The sequence below is a fragment of the Neopelma chrysocephalum genome, unplaced genomic scaffold (assembly GCF_003984885.1).
Source record: "Neopelma chrysocephalum unplaced genomic scaffold, ASM398488v2 Primary Assembly neopelma1_24, whole genome shotgun sequence".
NCBI classification, from domain to species: Eukaryota; Metazoa; Chordata; class Aves; order Passeriformes; family Pipridae; genus Neopelma; species Neopelma chrysocephalum.
In genome coordinates this window covers 19,044,300-19,066,207 of record NW_020897693.1, presented here as the reverse complement: position 1 = coordinate 19,066,207, position 21,908 = coordinate 19,044,300, and the positions used below count along the sequence as shown (strand labels likewise).

The 21,908-nt window shown below is 45.6% G+C and overlaps 1 protein-coding gene across 6 annotated transcripts in view; it reads right to left on the bottom strand.

Annotated features, from left to right (window-relative positions):
- Positions 1–21,220, bottom strand: part of MAPKBP1 (mitogen-activated protein kinase binding protein 1) — a 102,342-nt gene extending 81,122 nt beyond the window's left edge. For 3 of the 6 annotated variants that reach the window (XM_027706710.1, XM_027706714.1, XM_027706700.1), the window contains exons 1-2: positions 21,134–21,220; positions 19,943–20,288 (exon numbers count right to left, since the gene is read on the bottom strand). In XM_027706710.1, the coding sequence (XP_027562511.1) occupies positions 19,943–20,059 (117 nt within the window). In that variant the 5' untranslated portion in view covers positions 20,060–20,288; positions 21,134–21,220. Of the gene's footprint in view, positions 1–19,942; positions 20,289–20,856; positions 20,878–21,133 lie in introns of those variants that run through there. The other 3 variants (XM_027706708.1, XM_027706709.1, XM_027706705.1) reach the window with 2 other exon arrangements.
- Between the last annotated feature and the right edge of the window lie 688 nt (positions 21,221–21,908).

The window sequence follows — 21,908 nt, the reverse complement described above, 5'->3', positions numbered from 1 at the left end:
TGGTGTCTGTATCCAATGAGTTCCCCTGCTTTTCTATATGCATATAGAATATGCACTTTTAAATTTCTTTTATACATATATATATGCATATATTTTAAATTTTTTTAAGAGGCTTTTCTATTCTCTCTCTCGTCTCCAGCCTGAGCCTTCTGTCCCTCAGCATCCAGACTACTGTCCTGACAAGCCTGGAGACTGAAAATATTCCACCTGCAAAAGGTAACAGTAGTAAGCCAAGCTCCAACACATGACCAATTCAGAATGTCTCTGCGCCAACAGAGCAGTCTCCACATCTCTTGCTGTAAGCCTCGTAGGTCCTGCTCACAGCCACCACTGCAGACTCACCAATTGCCTAACTGACCCTCCAGGAACTACTCCAAGACCAACTAACTGATTTCATGTAACACAGACCAGTTGCAACGTTTTAAGGTGTTTCCAGCCAATGCCCAGTTTAAAGCAGCATTCATGGGGAAAAAGGATTCAGAGCTATGTCTGATCACTGAATAAGCCCTCACATTTTAACTAATGTAAAAAAAAAAAAATGACGGGGGGGGAACAAAACAAAACAGAAAAATACCTGACCAGAACATGATAATCTGCAACAAGCAGTTGCCAATTCCATGCAATTTGATTTCAAGTTAACCACTTCAAGAACATCAGGGAACAATCTCCCACAATGTGAGTTATGAATGGCACTCCTTGGCACAGGAGTAGTGTGGGTAGAAACCAACTTTCTCAAAGGTTTTGAATGTCTGAGTTATGGGAAGCAGTACACTACATTTGTAAACCTGCATAAACACAGAGGTGGGATGGGGGTTATTCCAATGGAAATGCTGGGCCTCAGCTCTAATGGCTCTGCCAGGTGTCACTATAATGGTTGCACAGGGGTGTGCACACATTAATTAAAAATTAGCCAGACAGCTGGAAGAACAGGGAACAAATCAAGGAGAAAGAGAACACAAGCAACTCAGAGTCCCTGCAGGCTGTCTTTCCACATCATGTGTGTGTGCATTTGTCCACCTCCCCACAGAGCCTCTCCTGCCTGCTCTCCCCTTCTGGCCTCCCCACCATGCTGGCCGCTTTCAGCCCAATTCCAGCTGTCAGGACTGCATTCCTCACCCGTCAGCCCCAGCTGTCAGGGGCTACGTGCTGAATCTGCATTCTGCCTTCTTCCTCATGCACCTGGAGAAAGGCAGTCCCAAAGAGGCCATAAATACCATTGCATAGCCCCAGGGAGTGGGTGGGAGGCTATTAAAAGCACCTCTACCAGGAACCATAGCGAGGGAACTTATAACTGACAGCAGCACACATCTGCAAGTGTCTCCATGTCCTGCAAAAGAGGATATGTAGAGGGTTAATTTCCTATCAGCTTCTGTAGCACAACCTGCCATCATTAAATAATTACCTACTGTTTCTTCACTTAACACAAGCCTGGTCCACCAATTTTCTCTTCCCCATGACCACGTCAAGGTCCAATTTCTTCTTAAATACTGCAAGGATGAGGAGAGGCCCATGTAACCTTACCAGCCTTGGTTAAAGGCATGACAAGCAGTGGTTTCTCTTCTTTCTCCCATTCAGTCATAATTCTCACCATAAAAGCAACCCCAACTCAGACTTTCATGAGATTTCACAAAACCTTCAGAATATCTGAGCTCCAGAGATACACGGGTAGTGAAGGGACAATGGGTGTAATGAGTGTCAATTGTCCACCGTTGCCAATGTTGTGATGATGCTATTTTGACTTTGGTGTGGGAAATTCTTTTTCTTGATGTGAGCAAAATTTGTGAAGACTGTGATGAATGTATGAAACAAATAAAAAAAGAAAAAGCAACATTAAACAGGCTACAGGTATTGCTGGCACATAAGAGTCAATCCTGATTTATTACAGACTAAGCATCTGCACATGGAGTCAATCGGAGCAGCTCCACAGGCAGTCAAGCCCTGTAGAACAGAACAGAGAGATACATCTGTGTGGGCAGGCTTCAAAGAAACCCTTCCTTGAGCTCTTGGGACCTGGAGTTGTGCAGGATCACTTCTTCACAAGAACCAGATTTTTCCACTTTGCAAATGTGCATTACTTTTTCATAAGGAAAGAGAGCAGACAACATACCAGACTTTACATAGAGGGTGCTTTTGCCCTCCCATATAGGCAATTTGTCCAGTGATTTTTTTTTTCTTTGTAGTAGAAAATGGAATCAATTCCCTTTTCCCTGCACCAAGAACTACCTATACAGGGATTAGGTACATGGGAGAACTTGCAACACTACCCTAATCTGTCCATGTTACATATCAGTCTCCTCCAAATCCATGCACAGAGCTTGAATACAGGCAAAGAAAGTGCTTCAGTGAGAGGAAAAAAAAATACAGTTCCCTTGGGCAGCATTTCAGTTACTCATATAAGGGTTTGAAATCAAGCAGGAACAAATGGTTCTCTCAGAATAAGTTAATCATCAGTTCCCAGATAGGAAAGGCTCTTTCCCTCTGTTTTGCCCAGGTTTTAGCACTCACAAGAAGCATGAGACAAGAACAAGGAAAAGAGCCAAACAGGGATGTGGGCACAGGCTGGCAAGGCTGCTCCCTCTGCAGCTCTGAAAAAGTCCTTCCTCTCAGTCCCAATCCTGAGCTGAGCCTGATCCTAAATGCAAACAGCCAAAGGTTAAAAGTCCACAGCTTCGTGGGCATCCACTCCGAGGAAACCATGGCAGCACCACATAACTCCTGACTCTGGAGAAGTCAAACACAGGAGCCATAACACAGCACTTCTAACACTGATACTGCCATGGCAAGGAGCTCCGTCCTAAATCACCTCCTGCTGAACTCTATAAACAACGCATACGCTCAAACTAAACTTGGACATGGGGAAGACAGACCAAAAGAGAGGGAGAAGAAAGCCTTCCCCACAGTTAACTCTGCTGAGGGGAACCAGAGAAGGAAAGCTACATCTCAGCACTTCAAGAAAAGCACCTTGTTACAATCCCCTTCCCCTTAATTTCTTCACACTGGGGCTTATTTTTGGTATGAGCAGATCTGTGCACTGTTTGACAAGGCTTGGATAGGGGAACTTAGTGGTCTATCTTAAGTGCAAGAGTAAAAACGTACAAACTAGAGCTATGCAGGATGAAGAAAAGCCTTTTGATCAACCTGCCTGAAGCAACACTCATAACTCATTTGTGATTTCTTTATTTAACCATAACCCCATGCTGAATCAATCCATTTTTATCCTTCACCAGTGATTTACACAGCCATTCTGTCCTAAAAGTCTATGACTGCCATTTCTAAATCATTTCCCTAAGCTCTCATCCCTACTTACCCAGTCCCCATTGCCAGGAAGGCAACCACATCTTCTAGAGAAGGGCAGTGTCTTAAAGAAATGTCTTAAAGGACTGTCTGTTAAAAAGACTGTATGTAAAAGCTTCATCTTTTTATGCCCAGATTCCTTACACAGAGCACGTATCTGTCCCCACCACAGGAGGTCAGAAAGTTCACCTCTCTTGATACCTGAAGGATCTTGCCTGTAACACCTGAACTGCTCCATGACTAGACACCTTGTCTTCCTGTTCATTCATCTCTCTAAGACTGCTGTGACACCATGGGGGAAAGTACATACTTTCATCCTCAGCGAATGAAAAAATGGTTTTGATGTAAGCTGATTTAAATTATATTTAAAAAAACATATACCAGCCATTTAAAAGATGCTAAGATTGGAATAAATATAACAGGAGGGGCAGAGTGAGTATACAGCATTTATCACACAGACAACATCCCTAGAGAAGGAGGCAGGAGGTAAAGAGATTTGTATTCCATCTCTCCCTAAACATTGTCTGGAGTATTTAGTATCTGTTTCACAGTACTTACAAGAAGTCCCAACAAACACAGACTCCCCTTGTACTTACAGCATGCAGCAACATGTAGTCTCAGACAGCTTGCAATCTATAACCAGGTATAAGAGGACTAGGTGGCAACATCCCACAAACACTGAGGTAAAATGTCTTGATCACAGTCATGCAAAAAATTAGCAGCAGAATTGGGAATAACATCACCTCGCTCCCAATTTCCAGCAGCTACCCTGTGGACCATGCTGCACCACTGCTGTATCTCACTCCTGCTTAAGGCCAGGGACAATATTTTTAAAGAATGCTTAAAAGTGAATCAAAGGAAAGCATGAGAGATTTCTTTATTTTGCCCAAACTAATCAGGATATACAGAAGGAGCCATTTGAGCTTCCTGCCCACCCCCAGCCAACATTCACTGCCAGGCTCTAGGCAATCCCTTCCTGCACTCTCCCCTGTCCTCTGCCCCGAGGAATAAGCTTCTTACAGAATAGCCTTTATCATCTTGCCCTTCGTGCATCCTAGAATTAAGAAGCTCTTTGCATCTGTCCATCAACATGCATACTAAGCACCCAAGAGATTCATCCTGTCAGCCAGAAAGGAGATCACATCCCCCAGGAGAAGCGATACATAGGAACACAGGCCAAAGATTGAGAAAACAAACTTAAAAGAACAGCACAAGCACTGACTTCCATCATCTCTTTAACAACCTTGATGCCACTTCCTCCTGTTCCAGTACAGCTGAAAGTCCTTCACCAGTAATACAGCATCCCAATCACTGCACCTGCTGCTCAGCCACCAACACAGACAACTCCAACAGCCCACACATGCTCACTCATGTACGCACCACTGAGCCATCATTCTGCTTCAAAGATGCAAACTGGTACTACGGGAGAGGCAATCATTGTCCACAGTCACAGCAGACGCAGAACTCAGATCAGTCTTTTCCAAACAGTTAATTTTTTTTTGCAAGTTTTATGACCCAAACCCAGCACTCCAAAGACCTGAATAACTCCCCTTGCGAGTCAGCAGCAAGAAACACCATCAATCCTCTCTCTTTTCTGCGCACACGCACACACACACACACACACACACACACACACAGAGGAAACCACCACTAGACAATAAACCGCAGAGACAAAAGGTTATAAAGATAACTACAAAGCAATCCTAAACAAATTCATTCAGCCCACTTTCCTTCTTCACATACTCTGCCCTTAAATCACTTCCTCCTGTGATTTTTTTCCAAGTACCTTTTCAGTTTCTTTTCCTGTAGGAAACAAAGTCTGTAAACAAGGGGTACTGTAGTCCAACATAAGCTGACTTAGTTGAGGAGTTCCTTAAAGGTGACTTACCAGAAAGAAAAAAGGAATAGGCTCCCATCTAAGTGCCTTAAAATCCTAAAACAGAGGGAGTAACACTGGAAGTCTCCTCTAGCCTATGTTTAGGCTCAGGAGCATGGGTAACTGGTAGAATTACCAAATATGAGAACTGAGGAAGTAAAACCACACTCAGAGGAAACAATTTTTATCCACAGACATAAAAAATCCTTTGTTTTTGTTACCACATGGCTCCTGCCGTACTTCAAGAAAGCAAACCATTACAATAATCACCATATCTTTGCTGCCCTTGTTTAGAAATTCAGAAAGGCCTAGATTTAGGCACACAACCAACTTCTGTTCCTTCAACACTTCATAAAGTACTGTTGTTTTTACATGTTTAGTTCTCAGCAAAAATTGCTATTGTAAAAAGCAGAATGCAGATTACGGAACTCCAGTCTTCAGCAGAGAGTCACTGCTCCTATAACTTTCTGGGAAATAGTTTTAGATGCATTCACCTACTCAGAAGAATCTAGCAGTATCTGTCTGGTTAAGAAATAACTTTGAGTGACACATGTAGTCCAGAAATACCTGAACTATACCCTTAAGTAGATTTCTGCAGTTCAAACAAAAGACATAATAAGCAGGCAAACACTTGAAGGACAAGCAGTAAGACTGAACAGTAAAGCAACTCTTAAGAGTCAGAACATCCCTGTTGACTGACATTTGTACTGAGCCACTATGTTAACTCTGCTCAATCTGTATTTCATGGCCTCCAGCAAAAAGAGATCTATAAAGCTTCTATGCAGCTTGTATCCTCTCCCTGCTGTGGTGCACTGGCATCTAGGTAGTGGGCAACTACTGGATACAAGTTTTACTGTCATCCCTGCACTAGAACTAGCTCCTGTGTGAAGCCAGGCTGTAATTCTCATCACTGACCAGAGAAGAGGTGTTGGATGAAACAGAGCTGACGGCCTGTCAGAGTTGAAAGAACACAGTTGATGATTTAGACTCATAAAAACAATGCAGAAGGAAATGACTGTAGAGAATTATTCATGGAGCATTGAACCCCAAAAATGTCTCCATCTGTCCACAGTCTTGCCTCCCTTCTTCTAATTGCATCAGTCTGTTTAAGAGAAGACACTACTTCTACCTGCAAACCTTGCCTCTCAAGTCTTCAGAACATCGCAGGTTGACACCTGCAATAGAGCACTTAAGAGACAATATTGTGGAAGGATCTGTTTACAAATCAGGCAAAGAAGCACTTGGAGTTTAAAGATGGAATTAGCATGAACCACAAGCTGCAACTGGCTCCTCAGTGTTTATCAGCACTTTCTGCTATTTCTATAGAGGTCACTTCCTACATTTCATTTTAGGCGAGATAAAAATCTTTTAGTGACAGAAAGGACCACAGAAATTTGCACAATCTTCTGCAGCAGCCAATATGTCACAACATGATGATAACAGCAGCTCCACAAGTACCTGGACTACCTGTCTAATAGCTTGAGTAGGAAAATGTCTGACAAAAGTTCAAGAAAACTCAGTCACAAGAAACTAAGAGATTGTCACAGACGAAACTCCATGGCACTGGTGGACCAGGTTGCTGCAAACTGAACTCTGTGGGATTTCAGACAGATGTTCCAGCACAAGAGGAAAAAGCTGAGCAACCTTCAAGCAGGAATCCAATGCTCCAGACCCAACTACTTAAGCTCTTCGCTGGAGGTTAGCCATATGGCATTTTGTTATTGTTTTCAGCCACCTTCTACAGCCTTTTCCACTGAAGACAGAGTATCTGGGAAGTCTTCTTGAATCAGCTCTAAGGAAGGGAAACCCTGGGTGTACCACTTCTTCTATTTATACCAACAACATTACTGCAACAGTTCAAACATATTTTATATACAGCTCTGTGGCTTATTTCCAGGCAGAAGTAACTCAATGCTGGTGTACATATGTTTAGACCACAGCAATTGGAAAGAATGTCCCATAAACTCTGTTAACTGCTGCTCCACTGTGACCAGAACAGGCTCTGCCACTGTAGAAATACAAGCTGTGATAGGAGAAAAAAAAAATTTAAAAGTTATCCACCCAGAAGCTAACTAAGCCAGTTGCCACCTGCACAGCACTGACAGACTTCCACTATAGCCCCAACAGATTTATAGCTGTAAGTTAACAGCCAGCTCTTGTCACATCAAGATATAGTGTCTGACTGCCAACAGACCACGTGGAGGTGACCAGGGTGTGGGCCAGCATAAGGGCAGACATGCAATACACAGAGCATCTGCCCGTATCCACTTGGATTTTAAAGTAATCTTATAACCTTAAGAGTGGACAAACAGGAGGTAGATTTGCACAGCTCTATTTGCAAACTCTGTACTGAAAATATCAGTAGTGCTACCATATTTTAATGAGTCTGACCTTAGTCCAGCACCCATAAGCTCACACACTGAAAAGAAAGAAGAATGGCAAGTAGCAGGAGCCCTGGCCCAACATCCCAAGAGTACTTAATTCAGCGCTGGTTGCAGAGACCTAAGTGGCACGTACATGAGAAAGGTGCCTGCAAGGAACCCCACAGGATACTGATCCCAGTGCTAGGCCGAGGTTTTAACACAACCTCCAGTAAGCCAAACTGCAAGCAGCAGCCAACAGGGAGACCAGGTGTCTGCTAGATTCCCTCTCCTAACGGAGGGTCCTTCCACTACCACATGAAGACAAGCACCAGATGATAGTTACCATACCTTTCACCAGATTGTCTCTCTCATGGGCTTCAAACACAGCTCTGTCAGTCTTTCCAGTATACATTAAATCAACCTTTCATCACATTTTTTTCTGCAACAGCTAAATACCAGGGGGTGGAGGGGGGACAGATATGTGATTAACATGTTCGTTCTCTAAAAGAAGCTTGCCTTTTCTTATGCCTGAATCCAATAGGACTGGACTTTAAAGAGCAGGAAAGTATAATCAACACCTCAGAAGTATCTAGAAAGGCATGGCACCTTTGGTTATGTGATGTGGAAAAGTTAATGACCACCATCTCAGGCCTCTGCAGAGACAGGCGTCTCTTCCCCTGGGGTATAAATAACCCAGCTTTACTCCTGCATAAACCTGTTTGTAAGTTCAGAGATGAAACTGCCCTTCCTGAACATGTCAGGTCAGCATTTTGTTTGGATCAGAGGAAGCTCTGTCAGGGAGCTTTTAGGTGGGAAGAAAAGGGGAAACCAATTTTGGGGATGATGACAGGAGTACAAAATAAAAATGGAATTTCTCTGGTTAAGTGTTTATTTGGTGTGTGAAACAGGGAAAGAGAAACAGTCTCTGTTCCAGGCTTCCCAGGACTGGTTAGCAACACATTCAGGAAACATGGATTAATGGACAAAGTGCAACTGAGCTGGTCAAAACAACATGATGAAGACAACTGCATGATATACATATAAGGTATGCACACAGATACAGTTAGGTGCATTAAATGAATCATCACACATAGACTCTGATCTTGCAATCGGCCACAGAGGCACTTATCTTCATATCCATTGGGTGAAATGGAACTACTCACACTCATACTACCTCATGCAAAATTAAGCACACGCTTAAGTACCCACAGGAATGGTGCCAGAGTTTGCATTCAGTTTTCTTTTAAAACCTTCAAGGTCATCACGACTCTAAAAATGTTACGAAGAGTTGTGCAAGACTGTGTACATTACAGCTGAAACACAATACCAGTGTCACTTTATAAGCAGGGCAAAAGAGTGGGCTCTGAGTTACTGTACTAACAGGCACACTAAGAAAAGTAACATATTCTGTTCTGGTTGAGTGTATGTTCTTCCTATTAAAAACACACATACACAGAGAAAAATAGAAACATACCATCATATAACCAGGCCCCAGCATTTAAGTATGCTCTACAACACAAAATCCTGCTTGGCAGCTGTTTACAGTACTTTCCTTTCTGGAGATGTGAGAAAAGCATCCAAGTGAAATCGCTCTAGAGAGCAGGAGAGTAGGACATGGGACAGAACCCAGGCAACAGACCTGGATGCAAATTCCTCTTCCAGAGGGATGGTCACATTGCATAGGCAGTGTTCCCTCTGCTGCCCGGAGAGAAGACTCCCTCCCCAGCAAGGGAAACCACCCACTTCGACATTTGATAATGGACTTTGCTTCTAAGCACTTCCTTCTGCCCTAACTGCTTCTGCAGCTACATCCATCACTGATGATTTACAGTTCTCCTCAGCATGAGAGCTCCTCAACTAAACTAATTCCAAATGCTACACAAACAAGCTTCAGGCCCACAACTCCCTTCCACAGAGCCCAGGACGGGAATACCAGCTTCTCTCTGTCTGGACAGTTACAGCACTCTTTACATAGCCTCCTCCCTTCCTCAGCCAGGGCTGCTAAGGACAGCCGGGTTGCTCCTCCCAGTACAAAAGGCTTAAGTGCCAGAAAAAAACTGGAGTAGAAAGAGATTCTGTTGCCTGCTAACAAACCTTTAAGCAGTAGGTGATGAGTGTTCCCAATTGTTTTAAACCTCTGGAAAGCATTGACAGCAAAACTAAATGTCTTATCACAGCAAGCACTCTCCTTTTCCCAATGGAACATCACAAGACTCTCCACAGGGAGCAGTATTTCTTAACTCCTGGTGACCTCAGTTCCCCAGGTGCCCTGTAAAACACTTTTCTTTCATCAAAGAGGCAAATTTTCCCAAACTAATGACACAATTCAGTTCCCCTGGTGAAGATGCAGAGCTGAAAGCTGCCCAGCGCATCTCATGCACCATATCCTCTACCACAGAGGACAGTGTTACTGCTCAGGGCAACCTGGTGGTCTCTCCCAGCCTTGCTGGTCAGCCTGGAACCTTGGTCACCAGCATTCCACCATAAAGGTCCAGCCACTGTCTGAAGACAATGCAGACTCTGAGCATATTATAGAGGGTTTGTCTAGACTAGGAGCTTGGTTTGTCTGCTTTTTTCCAAATGTGTGTTTAAACTAAGCAGCACGGGCTTATCCAGAATCATAGCCCCCAGGCAGTGCAGGGCCTCCTCAGGCACTAAGTACCCACAGCACTGGAGGCAGGGTCAGGGTGCCCTTCCACAAGTGTGCCACAGCATCTCCATGGCCACAGGAGGCCAAAGCACCTGGAAGAAGCCAGGGCAGAAGCTGTGAAGTTCCCAGCAAGCAGATGGGCCAGGCCATGCAAGTGCATTCTGGGTGTTGGGGGGCCCACTGGCTCTTGCTTCAGCAGGCTGCACCATAAAATCAGCCCTCTGGCCATTTTATTAACGGCCATGTTTACACGCTCCTGCACAGAAACGCTCATTCCAAGGACCTAGAGCAGCTCCAACACACCAGAGACAGTCCAGGTGCTGCATCTTCTCCCCCACCACCACGCTCAGTTTTCCACTCATGGCTCCATCAAAAAACTATTTATCGCAGGTCTCAGACATCAAAAAGCTTACTTGCTGCCCTGCTACAGAAAACAGGCCAAGAACTTCACAAAGCAAGTATCCATAAGCCACCCACCACAACAGGGATGCAGGAGACCCGCTCTTTCAGAAGTTACAGCCAAAGTCATCAGTGGTGAGGAAGCTGAAGAAAGCTGCCTCTCTCCCAGAGTTCCTCACCCTCATTCTCCCCCAGCACTAGTTACTCATGCTGCTGATTGCGTGTAAATACATCTCAACAGCTTAGCTTGAGAAGCCTGAAGAGACAGGCAGCACAAGCCATGGATTATCAGGGAGGAAGATTATCCTCCCGGTGCAGAGGAAGGTGGAATCCCAATTTCAGCCTCAAAAGCAGGTCAGGCTTTTAGAAACAGCTACATCCATTGAGGGCCACCACAGACTCACTAGAAATATTTGCTAACACATTTCATTAAGAGCACTTTATGTCATCTTGTCCCCATTCCCTTCAACCACCACTCCCATAGCAGGGTTTTGAGAACAGGCCGGGCAAACACTTTCCACCAGCTAGCCCTCACGGTTGGGCAAGATACACAGAACCATTTTTGAAGCATGTCTGGCCATGATTCAGTCCAAGAAAATTAGATGAGTTGGGACGAGATGGACTTAAGCAAAAAAAGCAGATCCCAAATTTGTCAGTTCCAGTTTACAGTCAGCAATGCTTTTGGATCCAGCTGCTCGAGGAGGATGACACCCCCAAAACAGGTTTGAAACAACTGCACTTACGACCACTCTATCTAGTTCAAAACTGGGAGATAAGCCAAACACAAGGAGGTATGCAGTTGTTTTAAAGCCCTGGACGCTGGGACACTTTGCAGTAAGTGGAAAAGTATCCTGTCTGTTTTACACTGAGGGAAAAAAAAGGATCAGACACAGCTTGAAGAGCGGAGCACAGAACCCAAAACCTTTAACTGTATTAAAAAAAAAAAAACCAAAACAAAACACAACACCCACAGCTGTTTCAAGGTTCACTCTTTCTATATACAGTTCAGCAGAAGGGAAGCATTGGTTAGGAGCATGAAAAACATCACTCTTAGTCCACAAAAAGCTCTTGAAGAAAAGGCTAATATTGATGCAATGTAACTGGCAGAAAGAAGCCCTTTCACTGCTATAGTTTGTTTCTTTGAGGGACAGGATCATTCAACAGACACTTCTGATGCAGTGTCACCAGTTTGCTGTGGGAGCTCAGCTTGCAAATTGTTTCTAGCATAGGCAAGTGCTTAGCCAAGTACACCCTGACTTATGCCCACTCAGGATACCCTCAACACCATCCCTATCCCCTTATGGTCACAGCCCCACAGCACAACCATGGCTGAAGCACAGAGCACAGCAAGTTCTGAACACCAGGAGCTGTCACCAAATAAGGAGGCAGGTCTTGCACACATTCCTTTCATCCTCAATCCTATTCAATGTTTTAGCAACTCTAGCATCTAGATTGCATTAGGGACTGAGCAATGAACTCGAGCTCTTTTTGTGCAAAGCCTGGTTTGAGCAATGGTGGGGGTTTTTATCTTTTTTTGTTTTGCAAATGAAAGCAAACAAGACTTCAAAGGCGAGCAACCCCTTATGCTCTACTCAAAGGTGAGCAACCAATTTCAAAGTCCTTGGGAGAGCTCAAAGGCTACCACTGTTGAGCACAGGAGAACAGCTAACACTTCAATACTGGCACTTCAAACAATTGCCCTATGCTGGGCCTGCCTGTCGACAGGGAAGGGTTTTTTGCACTGCCTATTTGGGACAGAACAGGAGCAGAGAGCTTTACAAGTCTGTATCCTTGAATCCATTGGCACTGCAACGATGTTGCTTTCTCCTTCTTTCAGACTTCTCCATCTACCTGCTCTCAAGCCATTTGTTAATGTTATGACTCCTACTACTGAGCAATCTGATAATCTACTTTCCTTCAGAGTAAGGAATCTCTTTTGGATCCATGATGGGGGAAATTTCAGCCTAACTATGCAAAGTGTCTGGGAGATGCAGAAATTAAAGAAGTATCACTGTAAGGAAGGAAGGCAATTGCTAAAATTTCATCAAGTAAGAAATCTCCTATTAGTTGTTATATCACATTACCCTTCTTACCCAATTGTGAATTTTAATACTGTATTTGGGAGAACAAGCAGGTTTGGCTTTTATTGCTCTTGACTTGGAAACTCTGAATACACCAGCAGTTCATAGTCTTCTACAGTACTATTTTCAATCAGTTTCCTCAGAGTAACTAACAACAGTACTGATCTCTTCAGACACAAGCAAATTTACAAGGCTTACTGGGGTTTCCACAGCTCAAATTCTTACGATGCTTAATCTGCTTGAGCCTGTTGGAAAGTCATCATCACCAGAGCCACTACTCCAATGTCCATTAGTGACAATGGAACGAAGTCAGCACTTACAACAGTACAGTTTGGGGACTTTTAAGCAAATAATCTTAAATGAACACAAGTCCTCCTCACATAGGAGAGGTGATAAACATCCCTGGTAATCTCCAAAAAGTTGAGCTTTGTGACTAAGGCTAAGATTTGGCCTTAGAGGATCAAGATTCAATGCTCAGGTCAGCCTCAGTCTTCCTGTGGGAGTTTGGAACCATGTCTATAAACATACAAATACTAGCAATGACTCACCTTGACACCAATATTTTTGAATACAGATCACACAGCACAGCTGATTACAACAGCTGCAGGCCTCAGTTGTATTTTCCTTGCACAACACACAGGCTCATGCTCAGGGCAAGGTTGTGGTGAAAGGAAATAGTAGAAGGCTTTTCTGAATTGCAGGTACCACCCTTTGGTGGGTACAGCCTCAGCAGAGCCTGCAGGGTTTCAGGCACAGGGGCCAGCCCACATCTGGAGCTGGAAACCAGAGCAAGGAGCATGTCATAATCCTGCTACACATGTACCAAAGCCCTCAGACACTTCCAGCTGTGCAGAGGCAGGTACATCAGGCACAAAGGGAAGCCTGGAGTAACTGAAGCTGGCCTTGGTGATAGTTATTCAAATCTTAGCTGTGATCATTCAGCATTAATGTCAAGGGTAAGCTCTGTTTGAGTGCCATGTAAGCGCTGCTCCTGGCACCAAAGATCAACACAAGAGACCTTTTAAGTAAGCCAAAGACTAGCTAGTACACGGTGTTTGCTTTCACACTCACAGAGAAAATTGTACCAAAGCTAATCAAGCAACTTCTCCCTAAGACCTGATCAACAGGAAACAAAATATCTACTCCAATTTGCCAGGCCTTCAAAATGCTGACCACCACTTTCTCAGCCAGAAAAGGAGGTAGTGCCCTGGAGTTACTTTCCGCTAGACACAAAGGAGAGTAAAACAATATACAAGTCCTTTTACAGGTGCTTGCAGACCCTTGAGGACACAAAAGCAGATTATGGCCCAGCCTGGCCTCACTTCCAACCATCACTTCAAAACTGTTCTGCCCTCCTGAAACAAGTGAGGTAATAACACCACAGGTAGGACCAAGCACACAGCTAATGAAACAGATGGTACACTCTGAAGGAGGACTCTTTCCACTATGTCTGTCAATGCCTTTCTCCACCAGCCCCCCCTGCACCACAGTGAACAATAGCTCTGACTAGTAAGCAGCAAATGTACCACTGCAACACCTCTGCCACCCTCCTATCCCAGCCAGGTCTTTGGCAAACACCACATGCTTCACAGCCCACAAGCAAAAGGGGGTCATCAGTCTGTAGGTGTACAGCTTATCCAGCACAGCAGGACAGCGTAAAACCAGCTTACAAGCATCTCCAGACAGGTTAGCTAAATCTTGCATGCCTTCTCAGAATACCCAACTCATCTGAGGGAGATGAAGAACAACATACAAGGCAACACCACAGCAACTCTAAAAGACCATCCAGGTAAGCAGGGTATGACCACCCAGGGGAAGCAAGAACCATTTAAACCCACTAGGCAAATGACTTGGTTTGTGTTGTTTATGCTGACTGCACCCCAGCCATTAGCACATCATCACACTTCCCCTGCCATGGAGAGATTTTCCCCGCTGTCTTTCACAGTAAAGACAGCACATGATTTAGGGGTGGCTGGAAGGGTGGATCTTCCTAGCAATCTCGTTTCAAGATTGGCAAGAAGGATCACAGTGGTTCATGGATACAGCTGCAGGCTACAAAACCAAATATGTTGAATTGTTATATGCTTTTATATCCACCATCCTCCAAGAACCAAAAGCCATTGGTACCGTAGTTCACCAGCACAAAAACTTCGGCTTTGATATGCTCTGTGTATGTAAGTCACATTTAATACTCACGTTCAGACCAGGAGAGCTAGCCAGATCACCCTGTATTTTCAGGACAAGGCATAACATTCATGGAGTGAAGAATGAAACAAGAAAACCCTGTGTGTGAAACTGTTAACAAACAGTCATCTTGAGCACCACATATTTGAGGATGGAGTAAGGGGGACCAGAGTAGACCAGTAGAGAAGGATTCACCCCCTGAGCTATGACACTCTCCATTGTTCCACTGACTCTATTCACAGATACAGACACGATACTGAAATGCAGGTCTGGCTATGGAGAAGCCAACCAGTCTTTGTCCTCTGCTTTAAGGGACACTGTTATAAGCCTGACCAGAGACAGACATGAAATCCCTCCTATCTCTGGACAGCAGGCCCTAAGCTGTTGAAGCAATTGGGTGTGTTTAGATTATGCAGTGCAGAGCTGTGAGAAAGATCCCAAGTTATCAACTGGGGCCAAGTAACATTCACGGATGATGAAGCAGAACAGGTACAGCAGCAGACAGCCAGACAAGGGTTAGATGCATCCCCTCAGCTGTGCCCCTGGCTGCACTGGTCCCAGGGATGGTGGGCTGAGCACTGCTCAGACTGCAGTGGAATGAAGAAGGCCAATGGGGCAATACTGCACTGAACAGCTCCTCAAAAGCACCATCATTATGTAAAAGACCCTTCCAAATCCTGCCAAAACAAAAACAGCATCAGACAGGCTGTTCTCTAACTAGCCACACAGTCAGGCTGCTCAGCTCCATATCCAGCTCCCTGGGAAATATTGCCCATGAGGAACCCAGGAGGCTCTGCTGCTGCAGAGTCAAGTTGTTCCCAAAGACTTACAAAGAATTCCACTCTGCAACAAGCCTCAGCCTATGTGATTTAATAGGAAGTGATGATTTTTGATGCATTTACATCAGTGAACTAAACTTGTGTGGTTTTTGGTTCTGTTACAGTTCAGGTTCAGCAATTCTCAGCTGATCTAGTTAAGTCTAAACTGAATCATGTTGAAAGCCACGATATTTTCAAACAAAAAGGACTGTGTACTGAAGGCAGGAAGCTACAGTCAGGCCAGAAACATGACTCCACTCTCCTGTGTCCAGAACAGCTTGTGGTCCTAGCTGAGCCCTGCAGCTTCTCCAGGGATTAAGAAGTTGGAGAACTGCGTGGGAACGCAAGGGGCACAACAAGACATGAGGGGTCTCAAGCTTCCATGGATCTGCTTCCCTCTTAAATCTGTGAAAGCTCACTGGCAGGACACAGAGGTACACATACTTGTTTCTGCTGGCTGGTAGTAACAGACCATGCCTCACCAAAGGAGGACAGAAAACCCTGTCTCACTAGGAGTAACTTAGGGCTCATCTTCAGAAACAAAGCTCTCCAAAAGGTCCTGCAGAGCCACTCAGTTCAACCCAGTATCACCAGGCAGGAACAGCCACTCCAGCTGTACGTGTTCACATGCCACTTGGAGAAGGGGGAGACCACAATACAATAGTTCCTGTGCAGAATGACTTCGTGCTGAGGAATGTCAGGTTTTAGTCAAAGCACTCTTTTAAACTGGCAACTTGAAATATTTCTAGCTTAGAAAAAACAGGAGAGATCAAAGAAACAAGCATAAATTCCAAATATGTTTCTTTGATTCACTGGCTTACCGTTTTAGGGAAAGCCTGTAGCAGGTTTTGTAGCAATTTGTTTCTAAGCTGACATTTGTAATCTGGTTTGACTGAGGATACCAGAACACATACACCCTTCCCCCTCCCCAAACAGGCACAGCTTTATCAGTTAAAAAGAGGTTTATATTTACAAGTGTAGAGCTCAACAATACAAACAGCCCCTGTAGGAACTGTACCTGCTTAGGTACATTACTTCTGTGAGCAGAGAGAGACTTGTGTAGCCAAGACGAAGGGTACTACAGCAACCAGGACATTTTAACCCTTTGCTTCCCCACTGTCCTGAGAGTGCCACTCACACAGGGTGATTCAGAGGCACTCAGCGCCCAGTTTTTAAGCCCATGTCTCTCTTGGAATCACAAGCACCCTGATCAGAGGCATGGCCAGGTTTCTGGCAGGGCCAGTAATCCTCTAGAAATTGAATGCACTCCAACCAACTTATCTGAGGAAATTTTAGATTCCAACCGCCACACTGACACGTTACAAATCCCAACAGTCAACAGGCCTAGACTTAAGTCACAATACTCTATGTCTATATTGGTTCAACACAAAAAAACAGAGATCTGGAGAGGACAGAAAAACTGGATTCAAGTCATGAACATCAGAAGAAAAAAAAAAAAAAGCCTACACATAAAACTAGTCAAGCACCAACAAAAATCAGGGCTCCCATTTAAAAAGAAAAACCAAACAAAACTAGTTTCAAAAAACAGCAAAAAAAGCCAAACACTTCATCCAATTTATCAAAAAAATTTATTTAGAGAGCTTTCATTCCTCCTCCATACCCTTTTTTTTTTATTTTTAATACCCATGATTATCTATTAGCTCCTTAGTTTTACTCCTATAGAGATCTCCTGGAGCTGTACAGTAAAACCATGCATTAATTACAGCAAGAAATAAGTCCTAATAAAAGTCACAAAACAAGTTCTCTCTTGTACAGCTCCCAAGTAACACACTGCATGCCCTGCACCACCATCATGCAAAATATCTCTATGTACCCAGACTCCCCCTTTCACAGCAATGCACAAACAGGTCTCTGCAGAGCCAGCCTCCCACAGCCTGCCCACATCCAGCCCAGCACTACACAGCTGCCTCACTGAAAGGAGGCAATTTTCACAGGCCTTCTCTTCAACATGACAAACTGCATAAGGGGCCTGTCCCTAACCACTGAGACAGCCTGGCAAGCCTCACACTGACAAAGGAAAGAGTAGGACACCAGGGACACTTTCCACTGGAAGGGAAAATCAGCGCATGTAAGTCTAGCCAGTGCTACTGAGGGTGCCTGTCCATCTTAAATTAAGTAGCTCGTAGCAATAAAAGCTCCATCCTATGTAACCAAGCAGCATTCAGCAGAGATGACCAACTTCATAGGCCCTTCCATGCTTCCATGTGAGCAATTACATACATCTCTTGGAGCAGTCATTTCTCAAAAAGTCCAAGAGACAAAGATGCCTGAAAAATTCCTTCCCGCAGGTCAGAAAAGATTCCTCAGGAGCATATGATGCTCAGTTTTAGTCCCAAGGGATTTACACTCACACCAAATAGCATACTGAGATCTGTTTCCTGCTATTTTAGAAAAGTAGAGCTGCTTCTCACCTTGGAAAGTAGAGGAGCACACCCACGGCAGAGGGATACCCACATATGTCAGATCTTTGGTAAAGAGCCCACTCCTTTTTGCCCTGCCTGCTCCTTTGCCTGTCCCACTGAAGGCAGACTATAACTCATTTGAGCTAATTCAGAGCAGATTACTTGAGAAAACCAACACCAGCACCTAACTCCTTGTAATGACAAATTGATTCTACCAGCAAACTCCCCAGCAGTTCCTTTGCATCTCACTGATTAACTGCTCTTATTAGTAAGGTATACAAAATCTAGCCCTGAAACCCTAATTTGATGGTGTGGAATGAATCCATGATATCTCCAGGGGCTCAGACAGCCCTGACAGCACACTGGGAAACAGCACAAGGGATAAAATGGAGCTCTTCTAAAAGGCACATGTAAGGAAACAACATGAAACATGTACCAGAGAATACCCAGAGTGTGTAGCAGCAGGTCCTGGCCCTGAAAAGGAGTGTGCAGACCACAGAGCCAGAATCCAATTCCCACCATACTTGGGGGGTATAGATGGCTTTTGTCTCTTCCAATGGCAGTCTCTGCAGAATACAGACAGACCAACCAACTACTCTTCAGCAACTGCTAGAAAGCACATTTCACTGGCAGTCCACAGGCTGCACTAAACCCAGCACATGCACACGCCGAGGTCATGCACAAGCACTAAGGGCTCTCCTCTAGACAACTTTGAGGAAGCCATACAGGTTTTTCTCTTGCATGGCAAGACAAGAATATTGTGTTCCTTGGTATTAAAGAGCCATCTAAGGGAAACTTTGACCTGAACCAGAGTTCTGAGAACAGGATTTCATGCTGGGGACAGACAATTTTTAGGTACAGTGTCATTTATTTCCCTGAAGTTTTACACGTGCTCTTCAAGAGATAAATTTTGAAGCATTACTGTGTTGAGACCAACAAATGCACTTTGCAGACATGGATTACAAGCATTTCTTATTTATTAGTGAGTCTTCTCAAAAGAGGAGGGATTTAGCTTTCTATTTATGGAGAGAGAGCTGCACAAAGGCTGAGTGATTTGCCCAGGGTTACAGGTGAATCAGTGGCAGGGACAGAAGAAGGTGCCCTGACTCACAGGTGCCTTGTCAGCACAAGGCAATGCCACCCAGCTCCTGTTCTCCCTGAACCTGGGTTTAAGTCATCCTCCTTTCCTCATGACACTAGTCAATTCCCAGTGAGTGACTGTCTGTCAGGAATTCCTCACAACACCAAGAATGATGGATTTTTCTGGTAGAACCAATTATATCCCATAGAAGATATCCCCAAGGAAGGGTGTCTGAGGCGCACAGCTGAACACAGAAGAAAGAACATCCAGGCCTGTGGAACGCAGACACCAACAGAAAAGACACGTCCAAGACATGTATCGCATCCTTCATCTTTCAGATCATCCTTCCCCTCCCACATCCTCACAGAACATCCTTTGCAGAGTGAGTGCAATTGCTTACACAGAACATTTTCTGTATCCTTAGCTGCTGGTAATGCAGGTTAGCAATTGGTAACATGGAGGAAGAGGCAGCATTATATTTCTCCTATCAGTCATCTGTAACAGCTCTACACACCAGTGTGGGAAATCCCAAAAGCTTTCTGATACAGACTGGGTACATACCATAGAAGCAAAAAGAGTTTCAGAAGAGAAACACAGGTTTTAGCAAGGATCTGCAGCACAGCAAAGATCCCAGCTAAAAGACATACCAGTCACAGATCAGTGTCCCTGTATCATTCTACAGTTATACAGGTCTCCCAAAGCAGCATTGTCAGTACAGATGGAAGCTTAGACAACAAAGTTAAACCATGCTAGCTGCACCACACAGCACTCACCTTGTTGCCTATATCCTCTCGCTTGTTCCCAGGCTTGCTTCTCCTCAGCTTAATGGAAGGGGAGCGAAGTAGATTTTTGATCCGACTTGTTATCGTAGACCCTTCGACCGACATCATCTCCAGGTGTCACAAGGGTATTCACCCCACACACAGACACTGTGCCTGGGGAATGAGCCCAGGTTTGAGGCAGAAATACCAATGTCCTCAGCCTTGCTCACACTCGTTCACATATCTCTCAGCGATTCTGCTCAGGAACTCCACTCCTGTTACTCTGCAAAGCTATTCAGAGAGGCTGGCAAACTTTCCTTTCGCAGATTCCAGAGGATCAAATCAGCAGTAATCTAAACTGAAAGATGCACCCGTGGGTCAATACAACACGCACAATAAATTCTAGCCTCAGTCTTTGCAAGAAATGTAAACTCAAGAGCTTATGATAAGGATGGATGCAGCACTACTATTCTCCGAGGCTTCTACATAAATTATCATCCATTTAGTATCAATCAGCACATCTAAACCAGTTCCCAAATCCGAAATTTAGATGTTTTACACTTCAGTATCATCTTACAACAAGACAAAAATTCCCACCGTTGGAGTCCATTAACGGAGTCTATCCAGCCCCTTGCTTTTGCTCCATGCTCATCCATTCCACCTTATGTTTCACAGTCTGGAAAGCACAATACTGTACTTGACTATTAAATGTCTAGTCGCAGAAGCGCCCCGAGAATACATACGAGGGAGTTTTTTAACTCTCACAAATTTATCTCCGCTTTAAGTGCACACAAATATATAGTGTGCGATACCAGATAATAAAGGCACATAATGTTCCCACAACCCCCCACCCCCTATTTATGAGGTGGATCATGGAGGCACTACGGCTGTGCCAACGATTACAGACCCCCGGCCAAAACCTTCACCTTTCCCGGAGCGCCGGCGGTGGCCGGGGGTGAAAGAGAGATGCAGTCAGAGTCTGCAGTGAGATATCCTCCCGGCTTCCGTGCAAAATGGGGGCGGGGGGGAAAGAGAGAGAGGGAGGAAGGGAGGGAGAGAGAGAAGGGAGGAGAGAGGAGAGGCAGAGAGACACGTCCAAGCCGGCACAGCCGCCAGCCCCCTCCCTGCGGCGGCAGCACTGCGGGCGAGGGGCCGCGCCTCCTCCCCCGCCCCAGCCCACCCCGCCGAGTGATCCTCTCCTACCTGGCGCCCAGGAGCGGCAAGCGCGGCGCCCGCAATGCCCGCAGCTCCTGCCCATGCAGCCGGCCTGCCCCGAGGAGGGGCCGCGGTGCGGGCCGCCCCCGCGGGCGGGGCGGGGGCCGTACCCGCGGCGGCGGCTGCAGCAGCGAGGGGGCGGCTCCGCAGTGCGGGGTGCCGGGGAGGCGCGGGGGGCCGCGGCCGGACCCGCCCGCCGAGCCCCGGCAGCCCAGGGGGGGAGCCCCCGCCCGTCCCGCCGCTCTCCGGCCCGGCCCGGCAGCGCTACGGCGGCTCGCGCGGGCCACACCGCGGCGCCGGGGACGGCGGAGGGAGACGGGCGCTCTGGCGGAGGGATCGCTTCCCGGGCCGGGGCGGCGGGGTTTGGGAGGCGGTCGGCGCTGCTCGAGCTCCTACGCCCTGTCATGGGGGACCTGGGGGTGCGTCTCCCACGTAAGAGCCAAGTGAGACCCAAAGGAAGGTTGAGGCACGTTAGGGACCTGTCCTGCCGTGCCCACCGCCCCTCAGGGCCCGTGGTTGGGCCCCCCGCCTCCACCGCCCCTTGTCGCCCTGTCCACCTGTACCCTGGTTGAACCACTTGGTAGTGTGTTTCTGACAAAATGGAACCTAGGTTGCCCTAATATTCAAACTTAATATAGTAGTTCCAAAAAATGGCGAAACTACACTTGCCCTGACATGACCAACAACAGCTAAGTAAACATCGAGCATCCTTCGGACAGTGACACCAGAAGTTTGGGAAATTGGCCCATACGTGACACAAAAC